At 39.0% G+C, this 19,491-nt stretch overlaps 3 protein-coding genes across 4 annotated transcripts in view; all 3 read left to right on the forward strand.

Moving 5' to 3' along the window:
- septin5a (septin 5a) overlaps window positions 1–4,006 on the forward strand; it is a 26,843-nt gene extending 22,837 nt beyond the window's left edge. The window contains exons 5-11 of the mRNA XM_062998291.1: window positions 321–455; window positions 584–701; window positions 811–912; window positions 1,822–1,918; window positions 2,062–2,197; window positions 3,080–3,182; window positions 3,325–4,006. Of these exons, the coding sequence (XP_062854361.1) occupies window positions 321–455; window positions 584–701; window positions 811–912; window positions 1,822–1,918; window positions 2,062–2,197; window positions 3,080–3,182; window positions 3,325–3,387 (754 nt within the window). The 3' untranslated portion in view covers window positions 3,388–4,006. The remainder of the gene's footprint in view (window positions 1–320; window positions 456–583; window positions 702–810; window positions 913–1,821; window positions 1,919–2,061; window positions 2,198–3,079; window positions 3,183–3,324) is intronic.
- Window positions 4,007–8,468: 4,462 nt separating this feature from the next.
- gp1bb (glycoprotein Ib platelet subunit beta) lies at window positions 8,469–13,033 on the forward strand. Its single transcript, XM_062998728.1, has 4 exons — window positions 8,469–8,506; window positions 8,918–8,952; window positions 11,627–11,975; window positions 12,595–13,033. The coding sequence occupies exons 1-4, from the start codon at window positions 8,469–8,471 to the stop codon at window positions 12,836–12,838; spliced, it is 666 nt and encodes a 221-aa protein (XP_062854798.1). The 3' UTR covers window positions 12,839–13,033.
- Window positions 13,034–19,120: 6,087 nt separating this feature from the next.
- The window catches only part of dhx37 (DEAH (Asp-Glu-Ala-His) box polypeptide 37), a 31,146-nt gene continuing 30,775 nt past the window's right edge, over window positions 19,121–19,491 (forward strand). For both annotated transcript variants that reach the window (XM_062998292.1, XM_062998293.1), the window contains exon 1: window positions 19,121–19,236. The gene's annotated coding sequence lies outside the window, so the exon portion shown is untranslated. The remainder of the gene's footprint in view (window positions 19,237–19,491) is intronic.

A 19,491-nucleotide genomic window follows, 5' to 3' on the forward strand; every position in this document is an offset into this window, starting at 1 on the left:
AGATAGATGGACGGACGGACGGACGGACGGACAGACAGACAGACAGACAGATACTTTATTTATTTAGACTATTTTACTAGTCTTTAGATTGCTTTAGACTGTGGCAGAGGTGGCTCAGTGATTATGGTACAGGATTCATAATCAGAAGGTTGCTGGTTTGAGGCCCCACAATCAACAAGTTGCCACTGTGGGCCCCTGAGCAAGGCCCTTAACCCTCAGTTGCTCAAGCTGTATGCAGTTTTAATTGTAAGTCACTTTGGATAAAAGACGTCTGCTAAATGTAGTCTCCGATTTAATTTGTGTGTTTGTGTTTTTTCTAGTTGGAAGCCCATTACTGACTACATTGACCAGCAGTTTGAGCAATACTTTAGGGATGAAAGTGGACTCAACAGGAAGAATATCCTGGATAACCGAGTGCACTGCTGTCTTTATTTTATCCCACCGTTTGGACATGGGTGATTATCACATTGTGTGTTTGTTGAATAGAAAAGCATACATGGAGCAGTTGAAGGTCTTTTTAGCAGTCAGTAACGCCGTGATGTTCTCCTGATGAAGCATTTCGTCTGTGTGTTTGCATTTTCAGTTTAAGGCCAGTGGATGTGGAGTTTATGAAAGCTCTGCATGAAAAAGTGAACATTATTCCTCTTATCGCCAAAGCAGACTGTCTCACTCCAAATGAGATAAAGAAGCTTAAGGACCGGGTAAGCGTTCAGCATCCTGTATGATCCCATAGCACAACCAGTTCATAATTACACTGATGCTTATTTCAGTTCATGCTGCAAGAATCACACTGTCTGGTTTCTGTTTCAGGTACGAGATGAGATTGAACGCTTCGGGATTAAAGTGTACCAGTTTCCTGAGTGTGACTCGGATGAAGATGAGGAGTTTAAACAGTTGGACAAAGAGTTGAAGGTGATAAACAAATCTACAGTATAAAGACAACAATATTCAGGCTCCTAAATCACACAACAGTGTCCAGTTGTTAGAGGTTCAAATCTTGGCAAAGCCACATCCATACATGGAAACCCAAATGTGTTCTTCTGTGGGTGGGTCAAAATCTTTTTCTGCGTGATGGGGTTGGATTTGTCACAACACAGAATCAAGCTCTTGTGTGTATTGGGCTGTGTAGTAGCAGGCAAGGTCACAGCAAGAAGGTCCTGGGTTAGATCCCCAGGTGGGGCGGTCCGGGTCCTTTCTGTGTGGAGTTTGCATGTTCTCCCCATGTCCGCGTGGGTTTCCTCCGGGAGCTCCGGTGTCCTCCTACAGTCCAAAGACATGCAAGTGAGGTGAATTGGAGACAATAAATTGTCCAAGACTGTGTTCGATATAACCTTGTGAACTGATGAACCATGTGCAACTACCGTTTCTGTCATGAATGTAACCAAAGTGTAAAACATGACGTTAAAATCCTAATAAACAAACAAACTGTGTAGTAGCAGATAACTTAAAGTGCCTATACAACCCATGTCCACCATCAAAAGCCTTCAGACCTGGCATACAGACATCAAAACTGAACATTTGAGCAATATTGTATATTTTTCTCTGGATCACATGTGTTTTCTACCGGGAAGGACTTGGCACCTAGATGTACTATAGGACAAGCCACCTCTTAATTTTCAGGTGTTTAAGGAACTGTAGGTGATGTATTTACGTCTCGTGAAGTCCATGCCTCGGCAAGTCAGAGCTGTATTGACGACATGTTATAGGATGAGATGTGTATTGCCTCAATGCTAAGTTTTCCATTCTCTGGTTAGTGAGGTACATGCAAACTCAAAGACATTTTGACACTTATCTGATTAGATTGTGATTTATTTGTTGTAGGAGTGCACTCCCTTCGCTGTTATTGGCAGTAATACTGTAGTAGAGGCAAGAGGCCAAAGAGTACGAGGACGCCTCTACCCGTGGGGTATCGTCGAAGGTGATATGACATGATATGTCTATTTAGATTCATTAGTGATGTGTAGATGAATGTATGTGTATTTACACTAAATCATTTGCTAAGGGGATAATTATTTTAGTGAATGTTTTATTCATGCTCTCTGGTCACTTTGTTCTGTTCAGTGGAGAACCAGTCTCACTGTGACTTTGTAAAGCTGAGGAACATGCTGATCCGTTCTCACATGCACGACCTGAAAGATGTGACCTGTGATGTACACTACGAAAACTACAGAGCCCAGTGCATACAGGAGATGACCAGGTCTGTTCATTACATTCTCTGTGTGCATCATAACATTAAACTATACAATATCATAATAGTAATAATAATAATTAGAAGTAGGTCATTGCAAATGATTGCCTTTGTCACCAGGGATGGGATGTAAGTATATAAAGATTCATATATTTATTATTAAACAATAATAATAATTTTTTTTTTTTTCATTTTCATCCATCGTTCATCAACCGCTTTATGCTGGTCAGGGTCACGGCAGGGTCCGGTCTTACCATAAAACAATGGGTATGAATAACCTGCACAGGGCACCAATATATATACAGTATATAATTGGTGGGTAGCACTGTCGCCTCACAGCAAGAAGGTCCTTGGTTCGATCCCCAGGTGGGGTGGTCCGGGTCTTTTCTGTGTGGAGTTTGCATGTTCTCCCCGTGTCTGCGTGTGTTTCCTCCGGGAGCTCCGGTTTTCTCCCACAGTCCAAAGACATGCAGTCAGGTTAACTGGAGACACTGAATTGCCCTATAAGTGAATGGGTGTGTGTATGTGTGTCTGCCCTGTGATGGACTGGCGTCCTGTCCAGGGTGTTACTGTGTGCCTTGTGCCCATTGAAAAGCTGGGATAGGCTCCAGCCTCCCCCCGCGACCCTAATTAGATAAGCGGATAAGAAAATGAATGAATGTCTTTGACAGATTTAACTTTTACCAAGTCTTGAAATTACTTTTTGAAGCTGTTTAAAATGAAACATGATTAAAATATCCGAGGACAAATAAGCAAATCTGAAAAATAGCCAAAAAACAACAAAATATAATTCAATTTGGTTCGAGTAATTGTATAAGACTAGATTGGGAGAAAAATTGGACTTTATGAAGTAGAGTTTTGTCTGAATGTCTTTGTGTTTGTGTGTGGCAGTAAACTTGCTCAGGACAATCGTGTGGACAGTCCAATTCCCATCTTGCCGCTTCCCACACCAGACGCAGAGACAGAACGGCTCATCAAGATGAAGGACGAGGAGGTGAGACTGAAATCTGATTAGCCACATGATAAATAAAAGAGTCATATCTATAGTCGTTTTACACCCCAATGTATCTGACTGCATATAGGTTCTGTTGTCATGACTGTTTCCTCTGTGTGTGTGTGTGTGTGTGTGTGTGCAGCTGAAGAGAATGCAAGAGATGCTGGAAAAGATGCAGCAACAGATGCACGACAAAGACCAGTGAAGTTCACAAACACGAACACATATGCAAACACACACGTATGCAGAAATGCACATATATGACACCACACATACTGGATACTCTGACATGTGACTGGAACATGTAATATATGTATTATAAACACTGCATACCCATCGGACGGTGACACACTCCTGAACTGTATATTTGCAAAACGAGTTGCTTGGTGTTTTGAAGTTGTTGCCTGCCAAGAACAAATGTGAAGCCTCTATTTACTGTTTCTTATGTGTTCATGCTGATCTGAGTTCAGCTAACAATGGTAATATAATGTAATATTAATTTAAATGAAATGGATTTTTAGATGTGTTTAATTTATATTTACTTAATTTTATTGCTTAGCTACGATGTACGAAATGTTTTATATTGTCATTTAGCCAAAGCATTGGCTTAAATCTGGGCTTAGACTGGTGCGTGTGTGCATGTGCGTGTGTGTGTGTGTGTGTGTGTGTGTGTGTGTGTGTGTGTGCGTGTGTGTGTGTGTGTGTCTTTTTTATTCCCATAAGCTGTTAATGGCAGTCTTGGCTTTTTAATAGTGCTAGCTCTTAGTGATCCTTAAATTACCATACAGGTTATTGTCATTAATAAATATGCTTTAAAAGCTTAATTCAGACTATGTGCTTTATATTTTTTTTATACAGTACCGTGAATAGTATCTAGTGTGCATCTAAAATTGCCTGTTATTGCATATTTATCACATTGAATAAGGTAAAGGAAACAACATACATTGATAAATCTAGAAATATCTAGAAGCATTTAGACGAAAAGCCACAAATGCTCATGGAACAAGACTGCCGAGTTCAAGACAGTACTCACTGCTGAGTTCCAGACTGCCTTTGGAATTCATATCTGTGCTGTTTGTCATGAACTTCTTTAATTAGGTTTTCATGACCTAGCAGCCACACACAAGCCTCAGCTCTCCATGCTTTGATGATGTGGTGCGAATGAACTCGACTGGTCTGCGCACAGGACTGATCTCTACCATATTCAACAAAAATACCCCAAAATTTACCCAAAATTAGTGCCTGAAATAACTGATCCAAATTAGTGTAACATATTGGCAGAGAAATAGATACTACTATAGCAGGAAATGGAAACCCACTTCATCATTAGGGCTAAAATGACTTAACCGTGGTCTGAGGAGGGACTGGTCACAAACCGCTGATAGGTTGTTGTGTGGCCAAGGCTTATTGATGCCAGAGGACATGAAGTCTAAGGCATCTGGTGCATGCCAACAAGAAAGTTACTGTGGCTTAAATTGCAGATCATTTTAATCCTGGTGATGTAGTGACTGTGACACAGAGAGTGTCAAATCCGTCTGTGTATGGAGCTGCGTACCAGGAAACAGCTAAATGTTCAGCTGTGTTGATAAGAGAAATGGAACCGAAGTGAAAATTAAATAAATTATAAAGGGAACACAAGAGAAAAGTAAAAAAAACTGTAATCAATGTTAATTTTTGCAATTAATCTAATTAATTCTATTGGTCTGCGTGTGTGCAGGCTGATTTTTCTTGGGGCTCCAAAGGCTGAATAAATGTTGGGAACAACTGGTTTACACAATCCTCAGTCCTACTGTCCTGTTGTACCTACTATATATTCTGCACTTTACAATGTTTAATGAATATATACACTCACACATATTTATATATAAGCATTTTTATATATATTTATATACAGTGCTCAGCATAAATGAGTACACCCCCTTTGAAAAGTAAGATTTTAATCAATATCTCACTGAACACAGGAACAATTTCCAAAATTTTTTACAAGACAGAGTTTCATAGAACATTTGTTTAGACCATACAATGAAAGTAAGGTTAATAATATAATATAGATTACAAAATCTTCAGTTTTACTCAAATTAGTTGATGCAAAAATGAATACACCCCACATCAAAAACTACTACATCTAGTATTCTGTATGACCTCCATGATTTTTAAGGACAGAGTTAAGTCTTCTAGGCATGGAATAAATAAGTTGCCGACATATTGCAACATCTACCTTTTTCCATTCTTCAAGTACGACCTCTTTTAGAGCCTGAATGCTGGATGGAGAGTGATGCTCAACCTGTCTCTTTAGAATTCACCATAGATGTTCGATTGGGTTCAGATCAGGAGACATACTTGGCCACTGAATCAATTTCACCTTGTTCTTCGTCAGAAATGCAACAGTGGCCTTAGAGGTGTGTTTTGGACCATTGTCATGTTGGAAAAGTGCATGACAACCAAGGGCACGGAGTGATGGTAGCATCTTCTCTTTCAACATAGAGCAGTACATCTGTGAATTCATGATACCATAGATGAAATGCAGCTCCCCAACACCTGCAGCACTCATGCAGCCCCACATAAGGACACTGCCACCACCATGTTTCACTGTAGGCATCATGCACTTTTCTTTGTACTCCTCACCTTTGCGACGCCATACAGTTTGGAAGCCATCAGTTCCAAAAACATTTATCTTGGTCTCATCACTTCAGAGTATAGAGTCCCAGTAGTCTTCACCTTTTTCGGCATGGGCCCTGGCAAATTGTAGGCGAGCTTTTTTGTGCATGGGCTTTAGGAGATACGTTCTTCATGGACGGCACTCATGCATGCCATTCTTCTGCAGTGTACCCCATATTGTGTCACGGGAAACAGTCACCTCAGTTTGGCTTTCTACCTCTTTAGCTAACTTCAGTGAACATGCATGGCAATTTTCTTCCACCCTTCTCATCAGAAGACGCCCCTGTTTAGGTGTAAACTTCTATGGATGGCCTGGAAGTCTCTGTGAGATGGTTGCAGTTTCATCTTTGTAAAAGTTTTGTATCACTTTTGCTACAGTATTCTGGCTGATACGTAAAGCCTTGTTGATCTTCTTGTAGCCTTCACCTTTCTTGTGTAAAGAAATTATTTTCTTTTCTCAGATATTTTGACATTTCTCTTCCATGTGGTGCCATTGCTGACAACATGAAATGGGAAGGGGTTTTCTTTGTTAAGTAACACCTTTTTATAGTCAACTGGCTGCTGGACACCTGTTTAATAAATAATTAGACTCATCTGTGATTAAATTATTGTTAATTAAAATTTTGTAGTCTAAACTAGCTTTGCTCCTAAGACTTTCATGGGGGTGTACTCATTTTTGACACATGGTCTTGAATTAATTTAAAATAAAAATAATGTTTTTGTGTGTGCAAATTAACAAATATTATTTGCAATCAATGGCCCACATTTGTGGGAGTATTTTGCAGTATAGTATCCAGTAGAAAATGTTGATTCTGAAAGGAAACTAAAGGTTTTCTGACAAATCTGTTGGGGTGTACTCATTTATGCTGAGCACTGTATATAACATTTGTAAAAAAAGATATATATGAACTACGAAAACTGAATTAGTTTACCAAATAGTAGAACGCAAACTGTAAACAATAGAGGTCCCAACACTGACCCCTGTGACACACCATATAGAGCTATAGATATTGAGTGGCATTTTACAGATTTTACGAAGCCTTTGATTTCTTGGTGTCTGGTGTGATAACGACACCTAGTGTTCAAACTAGTGAACTGCATTAAACGGACTGCGTACTCTGAACAAACATGGCTATTTTTCTAGGAATATCAAGCTGTTGTCTGTCCGAACTTCTGAGTCTCTCACTGTCTTCAAAAGACGATAAAAACCTTCATCACATCTTTACTAAGCACTTAAGCTGAGAACTAACATGTACTTACTAACACTCTCATTTATTTCTTTAAAAATTGTTCTAACAGGGTTTTAGCAGATTTGTATCTTTGGACTGTTGTTTACTTAAACTATAGTAAGGTAATGTTTACTATGGAAGCTCTTCTGTTAGTCGCTCTGGATAAGAGCATCTGCTAATTCCGAAAATGTAAATGTTTTACCTTCGCTTTATCTTGGACAGGCATGCGGTGGGTCCGATTCAAGGGGTGAGAGGCAGGAAACACCCCTGACAGGTCACCACACACATTTACACCTAAGGCAATTTAGTAGCTCCAATTAACCTGACTGCATGTACTTGTCTTTGACTTGTGGGAGGAAACTGGAGCACCTGAAGGAAACCCTCACAGAAACAGCCAGAACATTCAAACTATGCACAGAAAGACCCTGGCCGCCCGACTGGGGAATTGAACTCAGGCCTTTTGTAGACATATGTACTGGAATTTCGATCTCTTAGCATTCCCCACTTAACACATGCAAACTTTTCATTAACTATAAAGAAAGAACAACTAAACATGCCAATGTATAGAAAAACATGAACATTATAATATATAAACACTTAGCTTTGATTGGTGAGTTTTTTAGAATAGATCCTCCAGGGTCTGTGCTGATAATAAAAAATAAATGTGCATTTGTTAGCATACGTTATATGACAAAAATGTACACTGTATGTAAACACCCATCCTTATTATTATGCTCAGGTGTTTTGGGTACAATCATTGCAGACAGCATTATTAAAACATTATATACAGTGCTACCTCAATGTAGTTTAATGAGTTTAAAAGGTGTTGAGTTTCAAGGTATTTTTTCCCATAAGGATGTTTGGGAAACCTGTTAATGTGTTCCATGGTCCCGTGGAACTGCATGTATTTTAGGCTAATGTAAAATAATGGGGTTGTTTTTGACACTTATACACTGAAAATAAAAAACACTGAAATACTGAAATAAAAAGCTGATTCTTACAATTTCTCAGCATCCCGAGCTGTAACACAAGTTTAAAAGTGAAACAGTGACAAAAATCCAGATAAACACAGATACATGTGGAGCTTTCAGAGTGAATCTGACGCTTATTCCACACAAATGCAGTTTTGTCTCATATTCACACTTTGATGATGTTTTACCGCACCGCTCAAGCCGGGCGCTGAACATAGCGACTGGTTATGGTTAATTTGAAATTAAATAAATACATTTTTAAAAAACAAACTGAACACGTTGTGTTTAAGGGAAACGTTGAGTTTAAGGCTACACATTTCTCGACGAAGGGTGTCGAGTTTTAAAGATTTTGAGTTTAGGGGACGTTGAGTTACAAGTCAACACTGTATCTTACTTTATATGCTCTAATTAACTTTTTATTTTCCAGCATGGCCGTAAAGACGAGGTTTGGCGAGCTTGCTGTCGAGTAACTCCTGTGGCCGGCACAGGGCTCTGACCTTAACACCACTGAACACTTTTGGGATGAATTGGAACATTGATTGCTAACCAGGCCTTCTCATCCAACATCTGTGCGTGACAAATGCTGCTTTGAATAAATTGGCACAATTCCACAAGACTATAAAATGTTGTGAAGTCTGTTATAGCTGCAAGGTGATTCCACAAACCCTGAGCCATACTTAGCCATACAGAATGATGCACTTTTGGACTTTACAGGGAGTTTAAATGAATTTGGATACAATTTGAAAATATGTGATCCGACTTCCTGTATTATATCCTGGAGTGGGAGGAGTGAATGTGATAGTGACTTATCAGTGGAACCCAGCTGTGGCTTTAAAATTCTGCTACTGTTGCAGAAGACGTCATATTTCGTCTGAAGGCCCCTGTTACCCAGAGAGGACGCTCTATACACCGGTAAGAGGTTCTAGGTTTATATTAATATTTTCTACATTTATATTTTCTATAGAGGGTCTCAGAAAATGTTATTGAAAATGATATTATAATATTAGCACAAAAATAGTCTGTACAGTTAAGTGTGTATAGCATGTTTATATATTGCATTTTGTACATATTAATTACGTAATGCTAATGTTAACAATCATTCAATTGTGAAGTTTAATTCATAGCTGCATGATAACGTGTGAAATTTTTTTTTCTGGAAGATTATGTTCATTATAATGTACATTAAAGGTCCTAATTTAACACACTGAGTAATAATTCACAGTCCAGGCTACAAAACAGTATGTAGATCTTTTAAATCATGTATTTAATACCTGGAATAACTGTTAGCTGCTGATAAGACCTGGGCAATCTTGAGGAGGAATTTCGGACCATTTTGGGATTTCTTTTCTAAACAGCCCTTTATGTCATGCTGTAGGATTTTTTATTAATATCCATGATATTCCTAATCACAAATTCAGTTCTTGTTTAACATTTCTGGCTAACATTTTACTCTGAATCACTAAAGCAAAACCTCTAAACACCAAACCATAATGCTGCTTCTAGCATGATTCAAAGTGGAAACGAGATTTTGGTGTTGGGTTGCACATAAACACTATTTAGTATGTAATACACTTTAAGGCAGGGGTGTCCAAACTTTTCTTGTTGGGGGCCAGATGGAGTAAAAAATATGCAAACACGGGCACAGACTCTTTTGTAATAAAACATAAAATATAATAGAGCTACCTGATTACTAACAATTACACCACCTTTCTTTTTGAGTGATTAATTATGTTTGTGACAGTGAAGGGTTAAATAAGATTTTGCCGATTTCACTCACCAGTTTATAATCCTAATGGGTAAGTAAATTAACTTCTTTAAATTAACCATATCCACTAATTTCTGAACTCAGTGAAAAAAATATTAATTTTCTAATGAAAAAGTGCCTGAAATTTTCTCTATTGGCTGTCTAGTTTTTTTTTCTGTTTAGCTGTCATGTCTTTCCAGAAACCTTGATGTAGGTGTAACAATAATGTTTTGATTAGTAAGTTGGGGGAAAGAAGACGGGGAGCGTTTTAGATTTGTTTACTGTAATAGTGACACCCAGAGTTCAAACAGTTCAACCTGCTTAATAGTGGGATAACTTTCATTTTATTTCTAAAATACCTCATGAGCCGTTTCAAAAATGGTAACAGGCCGAAAATGGCCTGTGGGTTATAGTTTGAACATCCCTGCTTTATGGTGTAGTGGACATATAAACAGAGACTTGCAGGTTCTTGGTTTGAGCGGTTTGAGCAGCTTCTCATATTGTGATAACCAGTTTATATTTCTGCTCTATCCCTTTCTCTAGCCACAAAATCTTGCAGGCTGCTAATTTTTTGTGTGTTTTTCATTTGTTACTTGGTTTACATTATTAAAACCAGCTCCTTCTGTAACATGGTGAGTCACTCATGCATGGTTACAGGATGAGATTAATGCAACATTTTGTTTCAAAACTGTGTGCTGCCATTATTAAGTTGAAGACGCCAAAATGTTGTCCAGTCCATTTCTAAAGTTCTGTGTAAAATTAAATAAGATTTGAAAATAAGACTTTTTTCTCAGTTTTGTGGCCTTGTTTCAATGCAACAAAAAAAGAAAAACATTTGAATAACACAGCTTTTGTAATTTAAAAAATGCTGTGGGAGATTTGGTGCCTTTTCTAAAAGAAGTGCAGGGATGTGAGTGTTTTTGACAATGACTGAAGAGCAATTGAAAAGATTTTTTAAAATGTTTTGGAATTAGCCTTTCTGGAATGTAACATGATATTGATGTTGATAATTCATTTTGAGTGGATTAATAATACACCAACCAGGCATAACATTATGACCACTGACAGGTGAAGTGAATAACGCTGATTATCTCTTCATCACGGCACCTGTTAGTAGGTGGGATATATTAAGCAGCAAGTGAACATTTTATCCTCAAAGTTGATGTGTTAGAAGCAGGAAAAATGGGCGAGCGTAAGGATTTGAGCGAGTTTGACAAGGACCAAATTCACCCTTTAATGGAGACGGTATTCCCTGATGGCTGTGGCCTCTTTCAGCAGGATAACCCTGCCACAAAGCAAAAATGGTTTAGAAATGATTTGAGGAGCACAACAACCAGTTTGAGGTGTTGACTTGGCCTTCAAATTCCCCAGATCTCAATCCAATCGAGCATCTGTGGGATGTGCTGGACAAACAAGTCCGATCCATTGAGGCCCCACCTCACAACTTACAGGAGTTAAAGGATCTGCTGCTAACATCTTGGTGCCAGATACCACAGCACACCTTCAGGGGTCTAGTGGAGTCCATGCCTCAATGGGTCAGGGCTGTTTTGGCAGCAAAAGGGGGACAAACACAATTTTAAGAAGGTGGTCATAATGTTATACCTGATCAGTGTATAATATTGTCTGTTATTAGGACTTGATGAACATCGACCATATTTGATGAACAATAAATGCAGAATTCCAGATTTCACAAATGTTTCTATTGATTATTTGTGGGTAAGATTTAGAGTTAGCATGTTACTGAGGTAAATACAACATAGAAGCGTTAGTTAAAAATAGTAATTTCAATAACAGATATGATATTCCTCTTCTCATTCCCTGTCTGAACTTTTTCATATCCAGTGTGTGCTGGTATGAAGCGTGCAGTATTCATCGTGCTGGTTCTCTGTGTACTGGGAGCTGATGTGAACGGGGCGAGAGCTGCATGCCCACATGTCTGCTCCTGCAGGGTGAACGTCGTGGACTGCAGCAAACGTAAACTCACCACCGCCACGCTGCCCTCATGGTTCCCTACGAGCACAACTGAGCTTCGACTCCATGATAATTACCTCACGGCTTTGCCCACCGGACTGCTGGATGGGATGCCAGGCCTGCAACACATCACGCTCCATGGGAACCCGTGGGAGTGTAACTGTGCCGTTCTCTATCTAAGAGGTTGGCTGGTAAAACAGTCCAATGATAATTTAATAAGGTAAGTGTGTACATTGAACATTCACAACAATTCATCTCAGCTCTGCCATCCGGCTGGGCTGGGTATCCACGTGAACAACGATTGGCTGTTGTTTAGGGTGGGATGAGCCGGACCAGGGTTCCTCATAACTGGTGCAATTACGACCTCTGCTGGCTGATTAATGGCGCCTGAGCAGAGTTGGGGAATAGTGCTGATCAGGGTGTGGTTCTCCGTACACAAGGCTGATCTGCATATGAACTGGCCTCATGCAGGTGAAAAGATCCAGTTGGTACTGCACACGTGTCGGAGGGGGCGTGTGTCAGTTGCAAAGCTCCTCAGTCAGTGGTGGAGGGTTTTTTCGGTAGAGGTGAAGCATAACGCAATCAGAGTAATTGGATACGACTGGATTAGGGAAGAAAATTGGGGGAAAGTATCGAAGAAAATGAGAAAAAACTTGAGGCAGGCAGCATAGAGTTATTAAAGTGTTAAGTAACAGTTTAACAGTTTAAGTTTAGACGGATTGTGTTTCTTTCAAATAAAGATAAACCTGCATAAAAGACACCAGGTTCATCCAGGGGTTTACAAACTTCTGGCAACGCTTTTGTATTTAAATGTTCTAATACCTCATGTTCTCTTTCAGAAACGTGAGCTGCAGTTCTCCACCTGGCCTGCAGGGCAGGTTAGTGGCGTATCTATCTGAGGAGGAAATGCTAAACACGTGTCATTACTGGCTGTGTGATCTGGCCTTGGCTTCCCAAATCAGCTTGTTAATCTTCATCGTGGTGCAGGCAGTCCTCCTCACTGTGGTCATCTACTTCCTGCGTCGTTTCCGCCAACTGACTCAGGACGCACGACGCACAGCTGCAGAGAACTGTCACAGCTGAGGCCGACCGCGTTATCTCTCAACAACAGAAGATCCTGAAATTATAATAACTCTTCAAATGTTACAAAACTGTTACCATATTTGTTTTTTTTTAAACTGTGTGGGTCCATCTGACCCATAACATCATGGATGTAATTTTTTCTAACATAATAGGAGGGTTCATGTAATTATAATAATAAATAAATATGTGCCCTTGGATCTGCTGTTATTTTGATACAATTACAGAATCATTATGATGGCATGATTTTGAGATTTTGAGACCCAGTGTTATTATTTTTCTAATCTTTTATTATGTGTAAATTGTAGTTAACTATCATGTTACCTATATTTCAGAAGACCAAAACTCCTCCACACACACACACACACACACACACACACACACTTAAACAACATCTAAACCATGTGCTCCAATGACAATCATGAAATGGCCAAACAAGACAGTAAACTCTGTTATTCTGTAAAGTAGCCTTTATCCAAAGCGACTTAACAGTACAGTGACGGTATACTGTCCAAGCAATTGAGGGTTAAGGGCTTTGCTCAAGGGTCCAACAGTAACAGCCTGCCAGTGGTGAGGCTTGAACCAGCGACCTTTGGATTAACCACTAGGCTACAACTGCCTTTTTTTTTGCAGATGTAAAAACTGCCATTTGCCGCTCATGCATTGCCGTTCCTGGCTTGTTTTGAGGGTTCCTTATCTTTTATTTTTTCCCAGAGAACCGAGTTGTCACAGACAGCTGGAGTAGCCTGTTATATTTTGACAACATGTTCTCAGTTTTGCGCTATCCATGTTTTATCCACTGGAAGGAATAGCAGTAGTAGGGTGACCATATTTCAGTTTTTAAAAAAGAGGACACTTGTGGTACGATGGCAGCATGGGACTTTTTAACAAGGCAAACATCGTGTAGTACATCGATCTGTAGATGTTGTAATGCTTCGTGGTGTGAAATGCAAAAACTCCCTCTGCAGCAGTAACATCTTCTGTTTTACCCGATCTCACAAAACAGTTTATTTACCTGACAAACTCTCTCTTCTTTAGCTGCATTTGTGTGTTTTGCTGAACTAGCACCTTTATTGGACACTTTGCAGGTCATGCATTCTGCTTCCCAAGGATCCCGATCGAGACAAAAACACAAAATTTTTTCTGTAATTCGTCTGTGAACTTTCATTCGCACTTGGGCATTTTTAGGAGTGCACATTTCAAAAACACACAATAGAATACTGTGTGCAGACTACAAAAGCCAAATCCCGGACATTTTTTATTTTTTAGGTTCAAAGAGGATGAATGTTCATCCTAAGCAGTATAGAATTTTTGATGCAGCATGCATTCAATTACATTCTAGATAATTGTGAAAACACTTGAGAAAAGCCCTGTTATATTTTAGCATGATAACTGTCACAGCTTTGTAAAGAAAAAAATAAATTGCAAAACTCGGTGTGGAGAAACTTGTCTGGCCTGCACAGAGTCATGTCTTTAACCCAGGGCCGGAGTGGGCCCCTTTTTCAGCCCAGGAGTTTCATGCCCAAACCCGGCCCACTTTTTCCATGGGGGAGGTATTTGAATAAATGAAACAGCAGCTAGCTCTTACAATGCCTTTTTATTGGGTATAAGTTCAGGTATATGTTGGTAAGTTAACAGAAAACACTTCACTTAAACATGTTTAATTCAAATTTAAATCAGATAAAGATTTAAAAGGTAAAAAAATGTTATAAAGATCAAAACGTATTTACATTTGTACAGGAGCAATAAGTTGAAATAAAAATAATTTGAAATTAAAATTGCATTTGTCTTCCCAACAGAGAGGTGCTCTATTGGTAGGTTTACACTAAACTCTTAAGTAGCTTCATTACACGCATATTTACTAGCCTACCAACAGCATCAAAAGCCTCCTAAACAGTGCACTGGATTCTGCAAACTGCGGTCAAGCCAGCCTCCACTTCGAAATGCTCAGTCAAATCAGCCCCCACGGTGTTTCTAAGGATGTGCGTAGACTAAACATTACGGTAATAGCGTCTGGTAAAACTGATAAAAAAAAGTCACTGACGACATGAACGTGACTACATCAGTTATAAATACATCTATATAAAAATATACAAATATAACAGTTAAAAATATATAAATATATCAGTTAAAAATATAAAAATATATCGGTTAGAAATATATATAAATATATCACTTAAAAAATATGAATATATCAGTTAAAATATATATAAAAATATCAGTAAAAAATATGAATATATAATCTAAAAAATTTATAAATATAACAGTTAAAAATATATAAAAACATCAGTTAAAAATATATTAATATATCAGTTAAAATTATATAAATATATTAGTTATATATATATATATATATATATATATATATATATATATATATACAGTGTATCACAAAAGTGAGTACACCCCTCACATTTCTGCAAATATTTCATTATATCTTTTCATGGGACAACACTATAGACATGAAACTTGGATATAACTTAGAGTAGTCAGTGTACAGCTTGTATAGCAGTGTAGATTTACTGTCTTCTGAAAATAACTCAACACACAGCCATTAATGTCTAAATAGCTGCAACATAAGTGAGTACACCCCACAGTGAACATGTCCAAATTGTGCCCAAAGTGTCAATATTTTGTGTGACCACCATTATTATCCAGCACTGCCTTAACCCTCCTGGGCATGGAATTCACCAGAGCTGCACAGGTTGCTACTGGAATCCTCTTCCACTCCTCCATGATGACATCACGGAGCTGGTGGATGTTAGACACCTTGAACTCCTCCACCTTCCACTTGAGGATGCGCCACAGGTGCTCAATTGGGTTTAGTCCATCACCTTTACCTTCAGCTTCCTCAGCAAGGCAGTTGTCATCTTGGAGGTTGTGTTTGGGGTCGTTATCCTGTTGGAAAACTGCTATGAGGCCCAGTTTTCGAAGGGAAGGGATCATGCTCTGTTTCAGAATGTCACAGTACATGTTGGAATTCATGTTTCCCTCAATGAACTGCAGCTCCCCAGTGCCAGCAACACTCATGCAGCCCAAGACCATGATGCTACCACCACCATGCTTGACTGTAGGCAAGATACAGTTGTCTTGGTACTTCTCACCAGGGCGCCGCCACACATGCTGGACACCATCTGAGCCAAACAAGTTTATCTTGGTCTCGTCAGACCACAGGGCATTCCAGTAATCCATGTTCTTGGACTGCTTGTCTTCAGCAAACTGTTTGTGGGCTTTCTTGTGCGTCAGCTTCCTTCTGGGATGACGACCATGCAGACCGAGTTGATGCAGTGTGCGGCGTATGGTCTGAGCACTGACAGGCTGACCTCCCACGTCTTCAACCTCTGCAGCAATGCTGGCAGCACTCATGTGTCTATTTTTTAAAGCCAACCTCTGGATATGACGCCGAACACGTGTACTCAACTTCTTTGGTCGACCCTGGCGAAGCCTGTTCCGAGTGGAACCTGTCCTGGAAAACCGCTGTATGACCTTGGCCACCATGCTGTAGCTCAGTTTCAGGGTGTTAGCAATCTTCTTATAGCCCAGGCCATCTTTGTGGAGAGCAACAATTCTATTTCTCACATCCTCAGAGAGTTCTTTGCCATGAGGTGCCATGTTGAATATCCAGTGGCCAGTATGAGAGAATTGTACCCAAAACACCAAATTTAACAGCCCTGCTCCCCATTTACACCTGGGACCTTGACACATGACACCAGGGAGGGACAACGACACATTTGGGCACAATTTGGACATGTTCACTGTGGGGTGTACTCACTTATGTTGCCAGCTATTTAGACATTAATGGCTGTGTGTTGAGTTGTTTTCAGAAGACAGTAAATCTACACTGCTATACAAGCTGTACACTGACTACTCTAAGTTATATCCAAGTTTCATGTCTATAGTGTTGTCCCATGAAAAGATATAATGAAATATTTGCAGAAATGTGAGGGGTGTACTCACTTTTGTGATACACTGTATATATATATATATCAGTTAAAAAAGATATAAATGTATCAGTTAAAGAAATATGTAAATAAATCAGTTAAAAAATATATAAATATATCAGTTAAAAATTAATAATTAAATAAACCAATTTCTTCCTGCAAACTGTATTTGGGATACAATTTCAACCTTTAAAAAAAGAGTTGCTAATAACCTAACATTATTATTTTACTTTAAATTTAAAGTCAACTAAAATTTAATCTTAGCGCTTTAATTTTTATTGTTATTAAAAGGACTCTACTTGTTTCCACACAACAATTTCACTTTGTAATGATAGTACACCATCTGTAGTTTACACTCAGTTTATATCAAGCAATTCTGATGTATCATTTTTAAATAAGGGCCTTTTATACTGCCACATTTCTATTGTTTTAAATCTAGACTGTTATTAAAAAAAATTCTCTAGTTTCCACACAACAATTCCACTTCATAATGATAGTACATCATTATGAAGTGGAATTATTGTGTGGAAACTAGAGAATTCCTTTTAATAACTAAAGTTTAACTAATAATTAAAGTCTACATTGAAAATAATGGAATTTTGACAAGATAAAGGCCTTTATTTAAAAATGATTTATCAGAATTGTTTGATATTGACTAAGTGAAATCTACAGATGGTGTACTATCATTATGAAGTGGACCAGACGCTATTACCGTAATGTTTAGTATACGCACATCTTTAGAAACACCGTGGGGGTTATTAATAACGTTATTAATAACGGTATCATTGTCTGTAGACATGAGACATGGCTTATCTGCTGCTCTGAGGCTAAAAAAAAGCCTTTTTTTTTTTTTATTTAGCGTGTCCAATTTCATCCCATCTATCATCCTCTCATTAGTGCGGATTCCTGCTCCTGGTTGGGGCTGATGAGGCCGTTCCACGCCTCCTCCGAAACGTGCACAGCCAATCGACCGTCTTATCACCCACACTTGACGAGTGTAGCGTGGCAGAGTACTGTGCACGGAGGATCACACACCCCGCCGCACCCCCTCCCGTCTCCATACAGGCGCCACCAACCAGCCAGCAGAGGGCGCAACCGCCCCGTTCCTGAGAGAGCATCCCCTACGGTCTCAAGTCCCGCCCCCCAACCGGACAACCGGCCAATCGTTGTCCATAGCCGCCCAGCCTCGACGGTAAAGGCAGAGCTGGATTCGAAACGACGCTCCTTCGAAATCCAGCCCTGGTTGCAGCGCGTGTCTTTTACCGCTGCGCCACCTGAGCGGCTTAATTGTTTTTTTTCAACAATTTTTTTTTTTTAACAATTTATGATGGTGTAAAATTGATAGTGATTTAGGCTATTTGTCTCCATTGTTTAAAATAAATTAGGCTATCGTGCTGACATCTTTCTGAATGTCTGAACAATTAAACATATATCATGTATATTCTCTACGTTATATTTTACATTACAAATAACTATCTAAGTTTAAATAACTCTGTTAGACTATCATCTACCTGTCCCTTCAGTAGTCATGGCCTCCTCATCAGTACAGTAGCGTCAGAACAAAAACATTCCATTAATGAGTTAGGCTATTTAATATACAATATATTACACTTCAAATTATGTTTATTATTTTCAACTTGAAACTGGACGTTGAGTTTTAAGGTTTTTTTTCCCATAAGGATGTTTGGGAAACCTGTTAATGTGTTCCATGGTCCCGTGGAACTAAATATATTTTAGTCTAAAATAATGGGGTTGTTTTTGACACTTATACACTGAAAATAACACAAATATAAAATAAAAACACTCGAATACAATATAGAACAGTTAAAAATCAATAAAAATACACTAAAAGCTGCACTTTAGCTTTAATTCTTTATTGTTTTCTTTTGCTTCTTAATTAGTGGAGAGAATAAGCAGCAAAGCAGCAATCGCACACACGATGAGTTTAAGGTAAATGTTGAGTTTAAGGGTACAAATTTCTCGATGAAGGGCGTCGAGTTTCAAAGCTTTTGAGTTTAGGGGACGTTGAGTTACAAGGTACCAGGGGCGGCATGGTGGCTCGGTGGGTAGTACTGTCACCTCACAGCAAGAAGGTCCTGGGTTCGATTCCCAGGTGGGGCGGTCCGGATCCTTTCTGTGTGGAGTTTGCATGTTCTCCCCGTGTCTGCATGGGTGTGCTCCGGTTTCCTCCCAAAGACTTAAAAGTAAGGTGTAACAAACATTTGTTGTTTGAAAAGGCGTCTATATTGCGAAATATGAAAAAGAATATCTAAGTTTCAAAGCTGCTCAAGGCTTTGGTTGTAACAACGCTGTACGCGGAACCTTTAGTTGGTGTGCAGACAGGTCGGCAGGTTTAGAAGGGGACACAATGTTTCTGTCGCACTACACGTGAGTTTGTGGAAACGATTATAAAAATAACAGAGATCTAAAGTAAATCAGGATTGTGTCAACAGGATTAACGTAAGTTATTTTCTTTATGTTTATGTTTCTCTATCTTTGTTTTTAACGGGTCTCCTTGTGCAAAAGTATTTGTGAATATAACTGGTGGTTATTTTTTATGATTTCCCCTTGTTTTGTAAACAAGTAACTAAAATGTCTGTATTTGTTTGCTAAATCGTGTTGACATGAAGACATTTGAATCATTTCGGGGTCATGTGTAATTTAGATGAGTTCAGGGTGTACAAATCAAACCAACCACCTTTAATACAACCAGTA

Source organism: Trichomycterus rosablanca, chromosome 7, assembly GCF_030014385.1.
Source record: "Trichomycterus rosablanca isolate fTriRos1 chromosome 7, fTriRos1.hap1, whole genome shotgun sequence".
Classification (NCBI taxonomy): Eukaryota; Metazoa; Chordata; class Actinopteri; order Siluriformes; family Trichomycteridae; genus Trichomycterus; species Trichomycterus rosablanca.